Genomic DNA, 18,568 nt, shown 5'->3' with positions numbered 1-18,568 from the left:
TGAACAACATGGAGCAGTATTTTCCACTATGATGGGATTTGAAAGTTACAGATTATTTTTTTAAAAGTAAAATCCTACCCCTTAAAACATACCCCCCTTTCTTAAAAATGCAGCTAAATAATGTGGCACAAGGTGAGCACTCACAGCACAAGACACACCCTCTGCATTGTCAAACTCTGTGTGTATTCTTTCTTTTTTTTCACATTTTAATTACGTAGCTCACCATCCAAAGTAATATTTACATTCATAAATAAAGCTTTTTTTCTTTTGTATTTACTGCATTAATCACTAACAAGAGCGGCAGCAATTTCTGTCGAATGCACAGAGCATACTTTAAACAATTGCATTTCACTAAACATCTTTAAACATTTTGACAAATTTAACTTCCCCTGAACACAGAGGATAAGAGGAAAAACATTTCTGTGATGAGAACAGAAACAGCAAGAAGTTCTAACAAGGAAAAGCCTGCCAGGTGGCGAACTGGCTGCACCAACAGAACGCACAATCTGTCTGCTTCTCCTTCCAAACCATTGACAGCTGCCATCACCAGCCTTGCACACTCGCACTCAGTGGCTCCTCAGCTCCCTGCCCATCCCTCTTTAGTGTTTCCTGCTAACCTCAGAGACAGGGTCACCTGGCCCCCTAGTTGCCCGTCTGTGGGGCCCTGCTGGCCCCCTGGAGACCTGCCTGCATGGGGATGCATGGCTAACAGAGGTCTAGCAAATCCTCTTTAATATGCAAACCAAGGGGCTATTCCTTTGACCTGAAACCATAGCTTTTCTAACAGTGAAATCCAAAAATATTCAAGTGATGTACAACGATGAGATCTGATGAGCAGTTTTTGATCTGTTGGTTATTTGATACTGAATATTATCAGAGACAAACAGTACCATATTCAGGTATTTTCTTCAACCAGGAAGGTTTTTTTTTTTCACTTTAATGAAAGGAATGTGTGGCATGTTTGAATCAGATTGTGCTCTCTTCTACCTATGTGAAAAAACAACAATCTGCAGTTTTAACATTTTTGTAAAATTGGAACAGCATTTCTCCAGAGTAAAACCTAAGCGCACAGATGCACAGAGGCTAAACTGAAGAGTGTTCCACAAAGCTAGCATTGCAACTGGGCTAAAAATAAAACCTGGCAAAGTTATTCTGATCCCTTATTGGTCCCATAGTTTGATTTCACATTTAGCATTTGCATTCCCCTCCGCATAAACATTTCATTCTTCCCCTCCTGCAGTACAATGAGACTTGAGTGACTTTGGCAGCAGATTTTGGATCGGTGCTCCTGAATCCACCAGTGTATGTTATCAGCAGGTAAACAAGCTTTCGAACAAAGCCATAATGGAACTGCAAGCGGCATAAAGAGGCTCATCTCAAAAGCTATACAACCCATCAAAGCTGGTGTCATTTCCTCAATACTGCACTGCAGCTGGAAAATGCATGGCTGTTAGTTACAGTTTAAATCGTCTGTCTATTTTCAGACACTTCAGAACTATTTGTATTGATTATTTACTTGTCAGTAAGCAGCCAGATTACCAAAATAAGACAACAGATTCTAATGTTTACTGGATTCTTTTCCATTTTGTTTTGTGGTAGGGAATCAAAAACTGTGTCATGCACTAAATTAATGGGATTTGCACTATAGGGTATTTGAATAATTATTTTCCACTGAAAATGAAATAGTTCTGTCTATATTTGGAAGGATTACTGATGGCATTGAACTTAATGTGAAAATAATTTGCCCTTTAAATACATGGTTAAGTTATATCCTACACTTCCTGCTCGGCAGATGCAATCTTGTTAACCGCACGCCTGGATGCTTGTCACCAAACTTTCCACATATTTGCCTTTTGGGTAAAGCTCAGATGCACAACTAAACCTACGCACTCTCCTCCCAGTAAGTGGAGAAGCCTCAAAGCTTTCCTTTCATATGCTGCATTATCTCTATGGCAGTAATTATCCATAAAACTATGCCATCAGATGGTGATGATTTCCAATATAAACCCAATAAATGTGTTTAAATTTTGAATTATCATATTTATGTGGATATGTGTTACTAATAGTGATTATGTTCGTCATGTGGGTAGAAAATCAACCATCCTTATACTGCGCGTTCTCACATATTTCTCAGACATTTCATCACACATTTAATCTGCCCCTGTCTAAGATTTTCTACTGAACCTGTACTCAAGGCAGAGAGGGGACAATAACGGATGAGATTATGAAGCATGTCTGTTAAAGCATGTCTGTTTGATCATCGTTCTGTTTAGGTGAAGTTCTCTTCTTGGTCTCTTCAGTCCCTGACAGCAGATATATAACCTAATCTCTTTCCCTAACCCTTTTCTTAGGCATGAATAGGGTGGAAATGTGATGGCATTAAGTCGATTTACTCCTTGGTTTGCAGTTTCAGCCTTAATGCCTCTTGGCTCTTCTTCAGCACACTCGTTCCATTTAGATTTCGAAAATATAAATGTTATGTTAAGGCTTTCCTATTTATTTTCATTTATCCATCATTTGAAGTTCATGCATATATTTACTCTACAAATAATGCTTGTTTATATGCAGCTCCGTCTATCTAGTACAGTGTCAGAGATATTGGAAAATCAAATACAACTTGTGCATTATCTTCAAATACAGAGGATATCAGTAACAAAGGGTGAGATCTGAGACTGTATGACATTCTTTGTGAGTTGTCTCTGACATCATTTTGATATTTCACATTTACTCATCTAAACCTTAATTTAGTGCCTCCAGCATATGTTGACATGCAGAGAAAAGCCATTATAATGTGCTTTTGAATTTGAGCTGATGGCATTTGAAAGCTGCATTAATATACCTATCCTTATACAATAATCGAGTACATTTGTGATGAATTTCTGGTGAAAAAAAAAAAGAAGAAAAAAGTTCAGGTTAATTTTGAACTTTTTGCGTGATTGCGGTAAAAGAAATTGATTTGCATTAACTTGGTATATTGTTAGTTTGGTCGGTAAATTTTAGGGGCTCTTTACCTCCTTAATAAGCTTATCCCAAGGATTCAGTAACATCATTCACTCAAAAGTTTTGTCTGTTTTTGTTTTGCCTATATAGGTTAGTATATGTATGTAATTCATATGTTACATGTATGGTTGTGTTCAGGACCATCTGAACAATTTTTATAGCTTATTACTTTTAGTTTGTATTTGTCTTTTCCGCTTATTCTCTTGTAAAGGTAGTTTGTAATCTGTACCTTTGTGCACTTCATAAAAAACTACATTATTTTCTGTTCTAAAATCCTGTTGAATTAAATCAAGAATTCTTGTTAAAAAACATATTAGAGAACAAAAACAGAGATACACACCACATTGCAAGTGACTGTGCATACAACTAAATAACAGTAAATTTTATGATACATTACAATCATATGCAAGATAAGTAGTCAAGTGTCATAGAAAGAATTTTGAGAGCAAGTCAAAAGCAGTTTTTAATGGTGAAACTAGCTAGAGACTACACATGGCAACGTTAAATCCCATTCAGCCTGATGAGAGTGACTCCCAGCAGCACTGAGCTCAGTGGGGGGTTGTAAACATTTACACTAAGAGCCTGTCCAGTGCACATGGTTGGTGCTTGCCAGCCACCTCGGTATCGAATGTTGTGTTGCATATTTTGTCATTCAGGCCTGTCCCGAAATTGTAGGAATCACACCATCAATTTATGAAGGAGCCATCCAAATGTGACAACAGGCTTATGCTAAATGGAGAAAATAGAGCTAAACATTGTTAAAACACCCCTAGACCCACATGGTAGAGAGTGCTCGGGCGGAGAGCTGCTATGCTCCCCGCTGTGAACTGGGAAAGTGATGTTGGTGGGCTTCCTTCTCCATGAGGGCCGCATCGTTCTTGGGCCCCGATTTGAAGCCTTTTTGAAGTCTGTTTCCTGCAGCAGCGTGCCAACATTAATGTCTCCACAAAAGCAAAAAACGCTAAATCAAATGAACACACTATACTGTGCTATTCCACACTGAATCCTGAATCCCCCAGAAAATTTGAAAAAAGAATCATTTAAAAGCTATTTACTATATGCATGTCCTAAAAGTCACTAAATGTATTTTTTTTTTTCTATTTCATTTCTTAATAACAAACTAATATAATAATAACATGGTTTCTCATTAGTTTATACAGAAGTCTCAGCAGGCAAGTGAGCCTCGGTGAAAACTGGCAGTTGTCTACTGGTGTAGTAAATTAGTTATTGTTCACGACCCGAACCACCGAACTTTGAACCACCAAAATGAACATTATAGGTGTGAGTGCACCAGCATTGTGTACTTTTCTTAGCATAATTGACAAATATGAACCAACAATAATTAGCCATCAGAAAAACAGCAGAATATGTATGGGATCAATCCTTTATTGTTTCAAAACTCTATCTTTTACAATACAGTCATTTATTGTTACATGTGTGATTTGATGAATAATGTACAATGTTTTCTGATAATGAAACACAGTCACAAAGTATTCCTTTCTACATAGCAATATTCTATGATAGTGAGAAGTTTGTGCTGATGTATTTACTTAGTTCTGACAGCTCCATTAACTTCCCTTTTCAAATCAACAAAAGCAATGTTTTTGAAAGTGCATTTCTGGGATTGCAAAGACGACTGTTTCCATCAGTCAGCCATAATGTACATTTCAGTATTGACAGAGGGCCACACTGCTTTGTGAGTGACAAACAGCATTAACTACATTTCCAACTACAACATTTATCTGGATAAGTAAATCAAAGAAAATATATCAATATGCATGCCATGAACATTCCTCCATAAACATTTATAATAAATGTATATTTTTATTTAATTATGTTGATAATGACACAGTATTCTCCACAAAAGGACAAATGCTGATAATGAGAACTAATATTTAACATCCAAATTTTGTTCAATTTTACACACAGGTCAAATGGCGTAACGCCACAGTGTACAGGGCCATGCCCTAGTAAAGTTAATAGCATTTGGTCCACAATAACAAATCTGGGTTTAAAAGAAAACAAAAATGTGGTAGCAGGTGGGATTTTGAACTGAAACTCAAAGTAGCATGATGACGATCTTAATTCTTTCCATTTTGAAGATCTTTTGATTTTCAAGTTATGAATTATGATGTGAAGTTTCTGTTCAAAAATTAAGCAATATAAATATACATTTTAGCTCATTACTTGGCTATACTTTTCTATTCCATGGAACAGCTTTCACTCTGTAGAACTTTGTTCCTAAAGGAACCTTGAACCTGTTCTGGGCCTGGTGAAGAGGAAAAGAGACAAAAAAAACAAAAAACAAAAAACAAAAAAACAGAAAGTTTTGTAAGACAGACAAAATAATCAAACCATGCATGCAGATGCAAAACAGACACAGATCAAGTAAACAAATTGGCACTGAGAATAAATATTTCCAGAACCACACCTCAGTTACATTAGTCTACCGGTTCTTATATGATCATGAAAAATGAAGGTTAAAAAAAACTTTTGGTGAATTTAATACCTTTTTTGCCTGGCAATATTCTTTCTCCATCACCTTTCCAAGTACCCACGGCCTTCTTGAGGTCCCTGATGCTGAACAACAAAGCAAACGAAATTGTTTAACACATACTCGGAGATCACTTAGTAAGGGCTTGTGTGTGTAACATGAAGCTTTTTATAGTAAATTATATCAACAATTTGGACATACTGTACACTGTCATTATTCTAAATCCATTCATCAATGTCTAATAAGAATCTATGAAACATATTTATTTTATTAGTACATTAAAATCAAATGTCAGCACTTAAGTTGTCTTCACGCTCACAAAAGGTCTGTGTGAGGCTGACCTGGTTTGAGGTCCAGTGCAGTAAGAGACTCTGAGTGGAGGAAGTAGAGGGTGGGACCAACTGTGAACAGCACGTAGTTGTCATGCCTTTCATCCAGGATGATTAATACCAAATCGCCTACCTGGAAACTGCAGCATAACAAATGGACACAGAGATGAAGGGATGATGACACCGAGTTCTGCAAACTGCTAACAAACAAAGATTACACATTCATGGTAATTACACAAAAATGTACATAATTATATCGAATATAATGGTGGCAGGAGTTTTAGCTAAAAACAAAACAAAAAAAAGCAGCAGCAAAAATGATATCAGAAAGTGCATGTTCAGGCCATGGGGTTTGTTTTCACTCACTCTCTGATGGCGATTTTGTCTGAATGCCGTGACGACACAGACGACATGCTTTGCGACATCTACAAAGAGGAGGATTAGGGCAACGTTACACATGTTACACTGCAGGGCTAACAACTCTGGCTACATTGGCTACAGGTGATTTCACACATTTGTCTTTTTGACATTTGCAAGAAATAGGCTTATTAATTAGTATTAGCGCTTCTTCCCTATTTACAGCATTATACTCTAATCTACTTTCAGTTGTATCTTTCTTTGTGAATCAATCATCAGGGCTGATAAATAAATAATAGGAGATAAAATTATATTTCAAACCACAAAAGTATATTTTAACAGCTATATTACAAGATGTGGTTTTTGCTTCTCTTGTATTTATCCCACAACACATTCTAATGACTCTTCAGTAAGCTCTTTGGCCTTCTGGGTCAGGATTTTACTCTTTGATGCTACTGCCACCTAGTGGAGCAGGCGTTACATAGCTCACAGAGATAATAAGTAACTGACCAGCCTTTGACTGAGGCGCTTGTTTTCCTCTTCCTTCATGTGTAAAGTCTGAAAGATATATTAGAATGAGTACACAGGCAGAGGCATCCAGAAACATCATTTCTTGTGCCCTCAAGTGCAATGTGATGGACAGTGTGTCTATGTACCCTTTCAAGTAAGAGTATACGCTGTTTCTCCTCTGACATCAGGATGTTATCACTGCAAGAAAGATAACAACAGATTAATGATAAATGTCCTCCCAGAGCTCAAAGTATCATGTAAGCAATTAAAACTGATCAAAATATGAATTAATTCTCATCACTATTCTTGTTACTACTTTATATCGTCACATCTCCGTAGCATTAAATGAGAAAACTTACAATGTCTGATCCTAGCCTGTCTTCCTTCCACTGTCAAATGTCCTTTCTGTCCATCCATTTCTGGACATTTTACACAGCGGTCTTTTGAAATCCTTCTTCAAGAACGCCAAGACCTCTTTCTGGCACTGACTGGCAACCATGTCATCTTAACAAAAGGCTCTAATACAGTGTATAAATGGAAGCACTTTCTTTCAGGCCTGCTCTAAGTTTATTGCAGGCATAGTTCACATCCAAATGTGCAACTATTAATTAACGTAATACTGTGATTCATAAAGAAAAAATAAATAAATAAATAGAAAGACACAAATCTATACCTCAATGGGGAAGAGATAAAGGTAACAGCTGTTCGATCTTTGCAGCTAAATAAAATCTACTCTTTAAAAGCAATAGTGTGATGATGCACAAAAATATTCTTAACCTCAGAGTTAGGTGTATAACTGGCCAAATGCACAAATACACAGAGTTTTATCTGGTTAAGGTAATACAGGTAAATGTGTTGTCTTAAGCTGATTTCTTCCCTGTAACTTCGTTTTTAGTGTGCATGTAATCATGGAAGTGTAAACGACATCAGATCACACAATATATCTTAAACTATCAATAAAACCTTGTTTATTGGAGAGAAGATGCTTACTGGACTGTCACCATGCTGGCATCCACTGCCGAATCAACCTGTTCGTCATCTCGAATGGCTGCCACAGAGGCCAGTCTGTCAGTTTCAGCCGTGGACTCAGAAGAACAAGCCCCAGCGACAGGAAGAGCCCTAGCTGCTGATGCTGCTGATGCTGCTGCAGCTCCTGCTGCAGCTTCTGGGATCTCCTGAGCTGAGGGATTAGCAGTGAAGAAGGCAGAGGAGACCAGTGCAGTACTGCGCAGGCGGTTAAGCTCTTCTTCCAAGTGTTTCTTCTCCTGCATGACACTCGCTCGGTCCTCGGAGAGCGTCTCTATCAGAGCTGCAATGAGTTAAAATAAATAAGAGAGACTGACAGGCACAACATGCCAATCTATACATAAAACCTCAAAGAATGGCGGTTCTTAAAAAAATGACAGTAAAACATTAACAAGATCACCATCTTGTGTTATGTCTTTTATTCAGCAAAACTTTATGTGTATTAAACCTGAACAGCATGTTTAAAGACAATGTGTATCAACGGCCTCTTTCATCAGCCACAAAAGAATGATTGCCCTCCTCTCAAAGCACTCAGCATGTACAGCACTCACCTTTGTCCTTCTCCTGCTGTTGGGTAACTTTCCGCAGCTTCTCCGTGAGCTCACTGATGATCTGCTCCTTCTTCAGCTTCTCGTGGGTTAGAACAGTGTTGAAATTTGTCTAGAGAAACAAAAACAAATTCCAATTAGTGTTTTAACAAGCTCAAAATGAACATTTCTGGTCACAAGACAATTTATACCCAAAGAAAAAAATACTACCACTTTCGGTGTAAACTTATCCGACAGACCAACATTAGTGCCAGTGCAGAAAAAATGGCTGTGCAGGATTAATGAAAGTTCGTTCGCTGTTGATGTGTGAGGCTCACCTTGAAATGCACCTCGCTTGAGTGACAGTGCTATTAACTATTAAAAGGGTTTCACAAAGTAAGTACTCACAACTGCACCAGGTTGTATCGCAGTGTTAAAAGTCACTCTGTTTACAGCTGACTAGGCAGTGCTTCACTGCAGTCAGGTGAGCATTCACACTGCACTCCTTAAAACTCAGCGGCCACTTCCTTAGGTACTTCTGGCTAAAACTAATGTGATCCAATACAACAGCCCAGCAATAAACTGATTTAGTCTACCTTCACTGATGAAAAAGGGATGGACAAAACATCAGCATTTCTGTCTACTTCTAAATGGTGCATGGCTAACTGGATCGTGATGCACCTTGGGGTACCTCAATCACCTCAAATTGTGAACAAACCCAATCTTTAGTAGAATGTCTTGCAAGAAAATTAGATAAAGGTTTAGTTACCATCACAAGGCACATTACCTTTCCCACATATTTACAGCCCAAATACAAACCTGCTGCTCTGCAATTAATGATGTCTTCAGGTTCTGTATCTCCTCATTCTTCTTCTTCTCCAGGAGCTCCATCTGTGACTGCAGGGAGGCCCTCTCCTGCTGTAGCCGCTCTTGTAGCGCTGAGTCTAGAGACAGAGGTGCTCCGGCATCTGCACGCCCCTCAGCATGCAGCGACATCCCTTCATCACTAATAAGGCGCACAAAAAAAAGACTTACATTCTGGCAAAGCAATTACATAATCTGTTACATAACCCATTTAAAGCACACACAAAGACAATAGTTAACAGTCTCAAGCCACAGTGAAATAGATTGTTAATGGAGCTCTACATTTTCTTTCAGCACTTTAAACATAATCAGATTAAATTTACAATAAACACTCATAATAGTCAGGTCTTGTAAGGCTAGACTTCTATATGCGGTCTGACTGCCACTGCTATCAAATATTTACCTTTTTGAGGATTGTCTCTCATGAAGCTCATTCTCAAGTTGTCTAATTTTGTCTAAGAGTCTCTTCTCCATCGCGTCCTTCTGCTGCTCCAACTCTTTAAAGGCATCGGATGATGTAAGCTTAGAGGCCTCTTCTTTTTCTGAATCTTTTGCAGTTGCTTGTCTGTCCTGCTCTAGTTTTTTGGAGAGCAAGTCATTTTCTGTTTGCAAATTGCTGATAACAGTCCTCAACCCTTGCTCCAGTTCTTGGAAACTCTTCAGCTGCTTTTCTTTTTCTTCATTTAGAGCAGCCACTTGATGCTCTACTTCCTGCTTAAGTTTCTGTTGCTGTTCAACATGGTTCCTCTCAGTGTCCTGGGCTTGCTGCTGCAGGGAAGAGAGCTCACTGCGTAAGAAGATAGTCTCCTCATCGTGTCTGTCCACGAGCTCGGAGATGCAGTGGTCCTTCTCAATCCTCATAAGAGTCCTCAGCTCTGCTAAGTCCACTTCATACTCCTCATTTTTTACCTGAAGCTGTTTTTTGATAGAGACCAGCTCATCGCTAAGGACTTTGGTCTCAGCCTCTACCTGGGACTTCACAGCCTCAGCCTGCTGCATCTTGGCCTCCTCAAATAAGAGCCTCAGCTCCTCTGTCTCTGATTCTTTGAGGGCCAGCTCCACTTCCAGTTTGCAGCGGAGTTCTGCCAGCTCAATATTACGAGCCTCCAAGTCCTTTATTTGTTTGTCCTTCTCTCTAAGCACGGTGGCATGGTGATCACCTGCCTCACTTAACTTTGCACTATTTTCAGCTGCTAGGTGTTTCAGAGCCTCCTGGTTATCCTTGGTGAGGGTCTCCAATTCTGCTTTGTGCTCCTGCTTCATTCTGTCCTCCAGCTCCTTTAAGTGGGTCTGCTCAGCAACTTCAAGCTCCTGCCGGATCTTTTGCTGGCTACGTTCAATCTCAAAATGCAGATTCTTAAGCTGATCGGACAGAGAGTCTCTTGAAGCTGAGAGTGTCTTGATCTCTTCAGCTTGATCACTGATCATCTGCTCCAGGTTTTTGATCCTATCTGTCTGGTTACACTGCATTTCAACCCATCGCTCTTTCTCACTCTCCAGCTGAGTAAGTTCTTTCTCTTTGCGCTCCATAAGCCCCTCCAGCTCCAGCATTGCACGCTGGACATCTCTCACAATATTCTGGTTTACTTGGTTTTCCTCAGTTAGTGTCTGAACCTGCTTTTCAAGCTCTTGCTGAAGAGAGACAAGCTCGCTTTGATGCTGTACCTTCAGTTCCTGTTCGTGGGTCTGACAGATGTTGTCTACAATGTTACGCAGCTCTGTGGCTATATTCCTCAAAACAAAGCCAAAGTCATGATGTTCTTTTAGCACCATGCCTCTTAAATTATAAAGATCATCCTTTACACTTCTTAAATTGGAATGGGACTCTTCTGCAGCTGATTGGTACTTATCAATAACCTGCTTGAGGACAGTGATCCTTGAGTTCTCCCTCTCTAGTGTTGTAGTGTCCTGCATACGCTTGTTGTCAATAGCGTTGATGACTGAAGAATACAGTGACTCCACCATCATTTCGGGGCTAGTAGGGTCACTGATGGGGTTTGGAGAAGTCAAGTTCTCTTCAATCACAAATTCATTGACCGCAGACATGAAGTCAGATTCAGGGCTTTCTGCTAGAGAATCCAAATCAAGGGAGCCCTGTTGCAGAACTGGATCCATGTTCGGATGGCCAATGGTTTCAAAGTCAAATGTTTGTGCATCTATGCTGTCTGGGGATAAGTCCTCCAGAGGAGCTGGGACGGGAACATGTAGGGGCTGGCAGCTGGGTCCTTGAAGGCTAAGAGAGGAAGGGGTTTTGGAGGACATGGGTGTTGTGGTCCCAGGTATGCTTTCAGACTGTGGGGTCAACACGGTTGATCTGTGAGAACTCCGACTATAGGACTCCTGCAAAGGCCAAACAGATGAAGGGAGAAGGAATGAAAGGAAATACTTTAAATCATGCTATGCGTAAAAACATCTGAGATTTCGTACTGTGCATACACATATGCGCTACGTTTAAGAACCTTTTTTGAACTGAACAATAATAAGCCTTTCTATGTTTCTGCTCACTAAACAGTACAAATAAAAGGTTACTAATGAAGCAGTCATTACCCTTTGTTCACTTAGCAGGTCAGTAATAGTTCGAGACATCTCATCCACACTCTGTGCAGCTTGGACCAGCTGGTGAAGTGTCTCCACATGGCGATTTAAGGGCTCGAAGTCACACATTGTGGGAACCCTGCAAGAACAAAAATATAATTAGGAATATAATTAAGGACAGAATCTTCAAAATTATGTTGAGATTTTCTTTTAGCAATAATCAAGGGGAGAGGTCTGCGAGTTAGTGCTACAGAGGCTTACCACAGGAACAGGCTCCAAAATAAATCAATACAAACTCGTAAAGAAATAGCTTAATTAAGATATTGAACATAAGTTAAAAAAAAAAGGAGAGCTTGTACATCTGCAGTGGCTTAATTGATTATCCAATAGTTTCTAAAGACTCGGTCTGAAGAATGGAAGAATTTAAAGTTAGTTGGATAACTGTCCCGTGGTAAACCTAACCTCCTCGATTATCTTCATCTTCTAATTAATCATTAAAATTAATTACTTGTGACACATTTGATAACTCAATAAAAAGTCTTACTGTCGCATGATCTATTAATAGTTACAGTGTGTTTGATTATAGTACAGAAAACACATCACTTCACAAACAAGGAATCAAATTTACCAAATTAATTGGATTTAGAAATGAACAAAAATTTCCAAATCTTATTATTACTCATGTCTTTGTGGCAGCGTTAACACAAAGTTTATGCCTGAAACTATTTCAATAAGTGAAGACAGTGACTTACATAAGGAAAGGCTGCACCTCAACAGGACAGCAAGATTTCAAGTACTGCAGGTCCTCAACGGAGATGTCTGGAAGTTCATCATCAAACCTTCTGGGCTTTCGTGTCTATAAACAATAATAAACAGGGTAAAAAAAAAAGACAATCTAATGTACAATGGAATTATGTGATAATACTTGCTTGGTCAGAGTTATCTTTAATCGAAACTTACACAAAATGACATTGGAGGCCACGAATCAAGTCCTCTAAACAAACGATTTCTGAGGAAAGACTTTCCTGAAAGGAAATAAGTGAACAGATCAAAACTCTGATCTCAGCTGGAGTGTGTTATTTCAAAAGCACATTGTATTCAACAGAGACAACTCAAATGACATCCGCCGAGTTTTAAAGACACTTACTAAAGAGTTTCCCAAAGGATTCCCTTTTGAACTTTTCTGCCTCGTACAACAGTTTCCCGTCCTTCACAAGTGCATATGCCCACTGAAAAGATTAACAGTAAAGATTTTACAACAATGTGATTACTGTGTGTGTTTCTGACAATGCCCACTCTCAACACTTTCATGTCATTCACCAGGCATGGTTTTTAATGCTGCTGCTATTATGCCATTTTCTGTTTCGTTTAAATGTCAAAACGAGATAAATTAATATCATTCACATTTAAAAGAGCACAAGAAACGTGTTAGAGTCCCTATAATACAAACGAAAGAGGTCAGCTTCTAAGGAGAAAAGAGATAAAAGGAGAAAAGTCACAGATAAAAAGAAATTCACCCAGACGTGGCTTACTGTTGCATCAAATGGTAAACAAAAATAAAAAAAAACAAAACTCTCAGCTCGATAAAACAGAGGATGGATATGAGACAACACCATTTCCATTATTAACTCACATCTACACTACACTAGGGATGGACAATATTTGTTGGACTGATAAATTATCAGCCCGACAATAAGAAATTTTGTATAATAGCTATTGGCCAAAAATGAAATTACAGCTGATAAACAGACAGAGCTGACATTATGAAGCCAAATTGCTTTCACTGACATAACAAGCATACACACATGCTGCCAGTGGAGATAGGTTGTACAGTTTCAGAACAAGGGAACACAACTGCAATGTGCAACACATGTTCCACAAAGGTTATAAAAGGTGGGAAAAGGTCTACAGGTTTTAATAAAACAAATTTTTATTTCAGCTACAGAATATTAAGTTATCCATCTTTGCCAACTACACCTTAGCCTTGTTCACCTTCAAGTGTATATAAACTACAGACTGTGACCTTTATTTAAAAAATACAAAATTTGAAATCCGTTATTTTACCAGTATTGGCCTTGAGAAGAAGGTAATTATTGGTATCTGCTGAAAAAAAATAAGTGTATCCCAAATGTAGAAAATTCAATACAAAGGGAAAAGACAGCAGTCGTTATCGGCTGAAGCCTAATATATGTAGGAGTCCTTGGCAAAGTTTCAAAGGGCTGATAAAGTTCTAGCCTCATGCAATGGGAGCTGTGACCCATAGCACAACTCCTAAACCATAGTAGCACACCCCTTGTCCTTAGTGAGCCTGTTAAACAGGAAGTCCCACATCAAAAAGCATTAAGACCAGTTCCACTTCCAGCATATATACAGGACTGCAATGCCAATGAAAAGGCAAAAAGCAAAGTAAAGCAAACAATAAAAGTCTAGGAAAAAAACTTAAAATGAGCTTAATTGTAAAGCACTGGTAAACAGCATAATAGGCCTAATCTCTCCTCATTCCACTGGCAAGAAGAAAGAGAAAGAAAAACCGCCCAAAATGAGAGCTGAATATGTAAATGATGTGCTCAGTGCTAAACACACCTGAAGGATACACATTCATTTTCCAACACAAGCTCACCTCTTCGTATCACTATGTCTGAATGTGTGACTACTGTGCAATAATGGGATTAAGCACTGACCTCTCTGTAGTGGCGCATAAACATCTTTCTTCTGACGACTTCCACCACTGCCAAGCAATACATCTGGGGCACTGTACTGAGGGCCTCCACCACCCTCACTCTTTCCATGAGCTCTGTCAGAAGTCTGAGGAGAGCCTGAAGCTTTTCGCCATCCTGGTCTGCATGAAGCATCACGTAGCAGCACCATCTAATGCAAAATCATTAGCACCATAAATGTTGCAGACAAGAGGTCATATACTCAATAGAACAAGACAAAAGCAACATGTACAGAATGCAATGAAATATGAAACCAGTAGAATAAGCAAGCGTGACGTGGTTTTCAGTTTTACTTGAGTCGGACTTGAAGGTTATTTGCAAGTTCTTGTTTGGCAGTAGTGCACTTCTTCTTGATGTCCAGCAGCTTCCTGTGGTTGTTCAACATGATCATCAGCTGGTTGGTGTGACTCAGACACAAGTCTGGCAGAACAGATGTATCCTTCAGGTTTTCAGCCCGCTTCTGATTGGCCAAAAATCCCTGCAAGAGACAACATGAAAGCACAATTCATAAAAAAGCAGAAGACAGACAAAGACATTTTAATAGTGTTTATCTTTTACTTCACGCACCTGAGCAAGTTCTTTCTGTTCATTCACCAACTTCTTACAGCTTGCAATCATTTGGTCGAGAGCATACAACCTGTCCTCAAGCCCCTTGATGGCTTTCATGTTCTGATTATCTAGCTTGGCAATTGTATCACGACAATCTGCCAGGAAGGGCTGAATGATCCGCGGGTCAAGCTGAAAGAAACATTTCCATCAAGATTTATTTACACCACAATGTTTGACTACGTATTCACAACAGTATAAACATGTCTCCATACATCTCTACCTCACCCTATTGATAGAGTCGAAGCATTTCCTCACAACCGATTCCACATCATTGGGTCTGTCTTGCACGTTGATCCAGTCTAACAGTGTGACATTGAAGTTGGTTGGGTTGGCTAACTCTGGAGTGTCATCATCCAAAAGCGCAGCTCGGAGTCCACCACTGTCAGTCATTTCATTTGTTTCCTGGTCTCCAACTTGTTCACATGTAGCTGTCCCAGAAGCAGAGAAAGATGCCGACACATTGCAAGGCCTCTGTGCATCAGTGGTGCAGAGCACAGAGTCAGTAGATTTTTCTTCTTCCGTCTCATCTGAATCCTTTTCTGGGGTTGAACTGGACTTCTCCATGCTCTCTCTGTAACTGTGTCTTGTCAAACATTCCAGCAGAGGTATGTTGGCCATCACAGAAACTGCTGTCCCTAACCTGCAATTGTAACACAGTGTGTACTGAGACATTAATTTCATTTCCTTTCAGTGGATAGAAATTGCTACTTAAGTACTACTTATTTATGTAAGATGCATAATTGAGCTAAGATTGTGAATGATTGTGATAAAATAAATCTTAATTCTTACTATTTCTGCAAAGGCAACATGCCTATAATAATTACTAATAAGCATAAAACTTTTAACAAAAAGATAAGATTAGACAAGTACAAAATATTATGTTCTGTGTGCCAACACTTACTTTGTAAGTTTCACCTTAATTTCATCCAAGTCATGTTGATAATTTGAGTAGGCTGTTTCAAATTTTATGAGCAACTTTTGATAAGACAGAGTGCAGTCGTCCAGATTAGCCATAATAGCAGCCCACCCTTGGTGTTGAAGGTGTTCATCGTGAACCAAACGCTCACAAAAAGAGCTAAGTTTATTGGCAACTTCAAACATTTCCTGCAGAGGGAAAAAATAATGTCAAGGAAACTTAGGAGGATTCCAGAGTTAAAAGATTACTTACAATAATTTTAAATTACACACAGATAGATATGTCATTTTTACAAAAAAAACATGTTAATCTGAATAAACGTAGTGCACAAAGACAAGCAAACATCACAACGCTATTTAAAGTTCTTAGGCCAGAGATTCCACAATAGAAAGTAACATCTAAAAATAAAGAGAGTTACCAGAGCAAGTTGAGTTCGCGAGGCAACAGTGTGAAAGACAGCTGGCATCAGCAGAGATTCCTCCACTTTAACCTGAATCTCACTCTCAATCGAGAAGGTGGTTTTTGGGATCGTTGGATCCCGGTCACACAGGATCATCTCTTTGTTGAACAGGAATATAGGGTTGGTTTCCTAAGGATCAACAGTTAGACCTCAGTAATCAGATCATCACATATGCATATGCCAGATACCTTGAAGGCAAATAAAAAGGCACACTAACAAGCTCTATAAACTTACAGTGCCAGCACTGTAGCTGCAGACACGCCTCTCTGCAGCCATACATTCCCCTCCATTGACAACAAGGACTTGATGTTGAATTGCAATCTTGTATTTGGCTTGGATGGCATGTTTAAGCTCCAGCACACTAAGACAAAGAAAGAATTTATTTAGGTCACAGTAGCCTTGATGATACTGACCACTATTTCTGACAAAATGCCAGTTTCTTACGTTTGGACAGCAAGATCAGTGTCAAATGTCAATGTGCTGCCATTGTTGACCTGGAACACATACAACTTCATGTTGAATTTCCCAGAGTTCTTTGCGCTTGCCTGTCTTGCTCATTTAGTCATTCAAGGCCACCCTGTGAAATACACACAAACGTGAAACAAACATGAAATATCTTATAATCTCAGTTTTGTTATTTTATTATATATAAGTTTTACCAATAACATTACAGGAGTTCTGCTGAGAAGTGATGCTTCCATTTAAACATAATAACAAAGATGTTTGAGTAACACATAAGTAAGATGTTTTCTCATCACAAAATAGAGTATAATTATGTGCAAATGTGTAATTTTCGTGGACTCTTTCTTCATGTAATTTATGTCGTAAGCTTGAACAAAAGGCACACATGTTAGGGGATTCCAACTTAAACTTTTGAGGCCCTCGCAGTTGATTTTCTAGTGAATAACTCTCCTACTAGCTGAATCAACATTGACTAATGGGTACTGTCAAGTCTGAAATATGCTAAAACGCATCAAATTGAAGGCAAAGCCAAACTTTCAAAACTGCCTGAAGAAGCAGCCTGTTTACATTTGTTGACGTTTATGTAGAGTGGCGAGCCAGCACGCTGCACCGTTGAAAGTTAAACATATGACAAAGTTAAGTTAGCGCTAACTAATCACCAACAGTTGTTAACTTGACAATATAAATCACCTCGCCAGCTACGTTGCTATGACAGACTACATAAAGCGACCGTTGGTTAGCTAATTGCCGTTAATACCTGTGTGTACTTCTGTGGGCCTCCTGTCATTTAGGATTACATGAGTGCAAATGTCAATGTTTACTCCTTGGATAAGAGAGAATACTGATACTTAATTGTTGCTATTAACCTCTAGGCCTCCAGTTATTTGTGCGTTACAATACAGTATCAAAAAGGGGCCACCGGCAGCTGCTAGCGAACTGGCTAGTCAATCATAAGCCGCTGATTGCGCTAACTGGCTATTAGCTAACACAGCTGTCAGGCTAACGTAGGACAGCTATTTCTAACGTCGATGTATTTGACAAATTTAATAGTATTAGTCTTAATAGCTAATACCACCTATTTAGACTTGAAGTGGTACAAAGAATGACATCCCACGCCAAATTCGTTAAATAAATTATCTCGTTTCCTTACCTCATTGTGCTCGCATCTCCCTCTTCTTGGTCTCCACCTCGCATAAGCGAGTTGGCTAGCTAACAAGCTAGCAACTAAGCTAGCTAGCTAACCTGTTTTTGCTTGGCATACATAGAGCTAGCTTAGCAAGCCACTTAGCTAACGTTAGCTGGACTAAAATAGACTAGAATAAGTGACAACCATGGCTACTCGCACAAATCAACCATATTGTTGGAAAAGAAATTTCCAAATTTGGCAAAATCCGGCCGAGGTGGTATAACACGCTGACAAAACCACAAGTTGTTTATGTCAGATTGCTAACAACGCTAACACCCTCTCAGTAGCTCTGTCTGTTTTGTTGTGGTCATCTGCTGATGTGCAGTCCGTAAACGATCCGTTCCGTAGCGATCCAACTGAACGCTAGCATAACAGTCAACTTGCTACTTTTATATGTATTATAAAGTTAAGTTCTGTACATTTCATGACGACCTAATATGTTTTTTTTTGTTTTTGTTTACATTTCAATGTAGCTTCCATAAAGGAATGATTAAGATTCATGATTCATTCTCTTTAGGCATAGCTTACATTTAAACATAAGTGATTCTCTTAATATTTACTTATTCAGTAAAAATT

The 18,568-nt window shown here is 39.0% G+C and overlaps 1 protein-coding gene across 2 annotated transcripts; it reads right to left on the bottom strand.

Annotated features, from left to right (window-relative positions):
* Nucleotides 1-4,370: 4,370 nt before the first annotated feature.
* Nucleotides 4,371-18,432, bottom strand: rb1cc1 (RB1-inducible coiled-coil 1). Of its 2 annotated transcripts, XM_046408671.1 has the most exons (23): nt 17,957-18,432; nt 16,789-16,921; nt 16,579-16,705; nt 16,303-16,473; nt 15,870-16,072; nt 15,194-15,608; nt 14,927-15,097; nt 14,653-14,837; nt 14,324-14,510; nt 12,790-12,871; nt 12,603-12,667; nt 12,395-12,498; nt 11,655-11,781; nt 9,511-11,447; nt 9,063-9,249; nt 8,268-8,376; nt 7,681-7,999; nt 6,837-6,888; nt 6,691-6,738; nt 6,190-6,248; nt 5,836-5,963; nt 5,510-5,580; nt 4,371-5,269 (listed from the first exon to the last, which is right to left on the bottom strand). In XM_046408671.1, exons 2-23 carry the CDS (start codon nt 16,857-16,859, stop codon nt 5,192-5,194), a joined length of 4,896 nt encoding a protein of 1,631 aa, XP_046264627.1. In that variant the 5' UTR covers nt 16,860-16,921; nt 17,957-18,432; the 3' UTR covers nt 4,371-5,191. The 2 variants fall into 2 exon arrangements, 1 of the variants encoding a protein (XP_046264627.1); XR_006845053.1 differs by lacking the exons at nt 4,371-5,269; nt 5,510-5,580; nt 5,836-5,963; nt 6,190-6,248 and adding an exon at nt 7,050-7,208.
* Nucleotides 18,433-18,568: the final 136 nt, after the last annotated feature.

The sequence above is a fragment of the Scatophagus argus genome, chromosome 13, assembly GCF_020382885.2.
Source record: "Scatophagus argus isolate fScaArg1 chromosome 13, fScaArg1.pri, whole genome shotgun sequence".
In the NCBI taxonomy this organism is placed as follows: Eukaryota; Metazoa; Chordata; class Actinopteri; family Scatophagidae; genus Scatophagus; species Scatophagus argus.
Note: the sequence above shows the minus strand (reverse complement) of the source record. Positions and strands in the feature narration are given on the sequence as shown.

Bases quoted from the DNA above. Each gene is read 5' to 3' on its own strand.
- rb1cc1 (XM_046408671.1), bottom strand. From the start codon at position 16,859: ATGAAGTTGTATGTGTTCCAGGTCAACAATGGCAGCACATTGACATTT. The intron at 16,474-16,578 runs GTAAGTTTATAG...GTTGATCCTTAG, and splicing joins GCAGCTACAGTGCTGGCACT to GAAACCAACCCTATATTCCT. The intron at 6,249-6,690 runs GTCAGTTACTTA...TCCTCTTTGTAG, and splicing joins AGCGCCTCAGTCAAAGGCTG to ATGTCGCAAAGCATGTCGTC.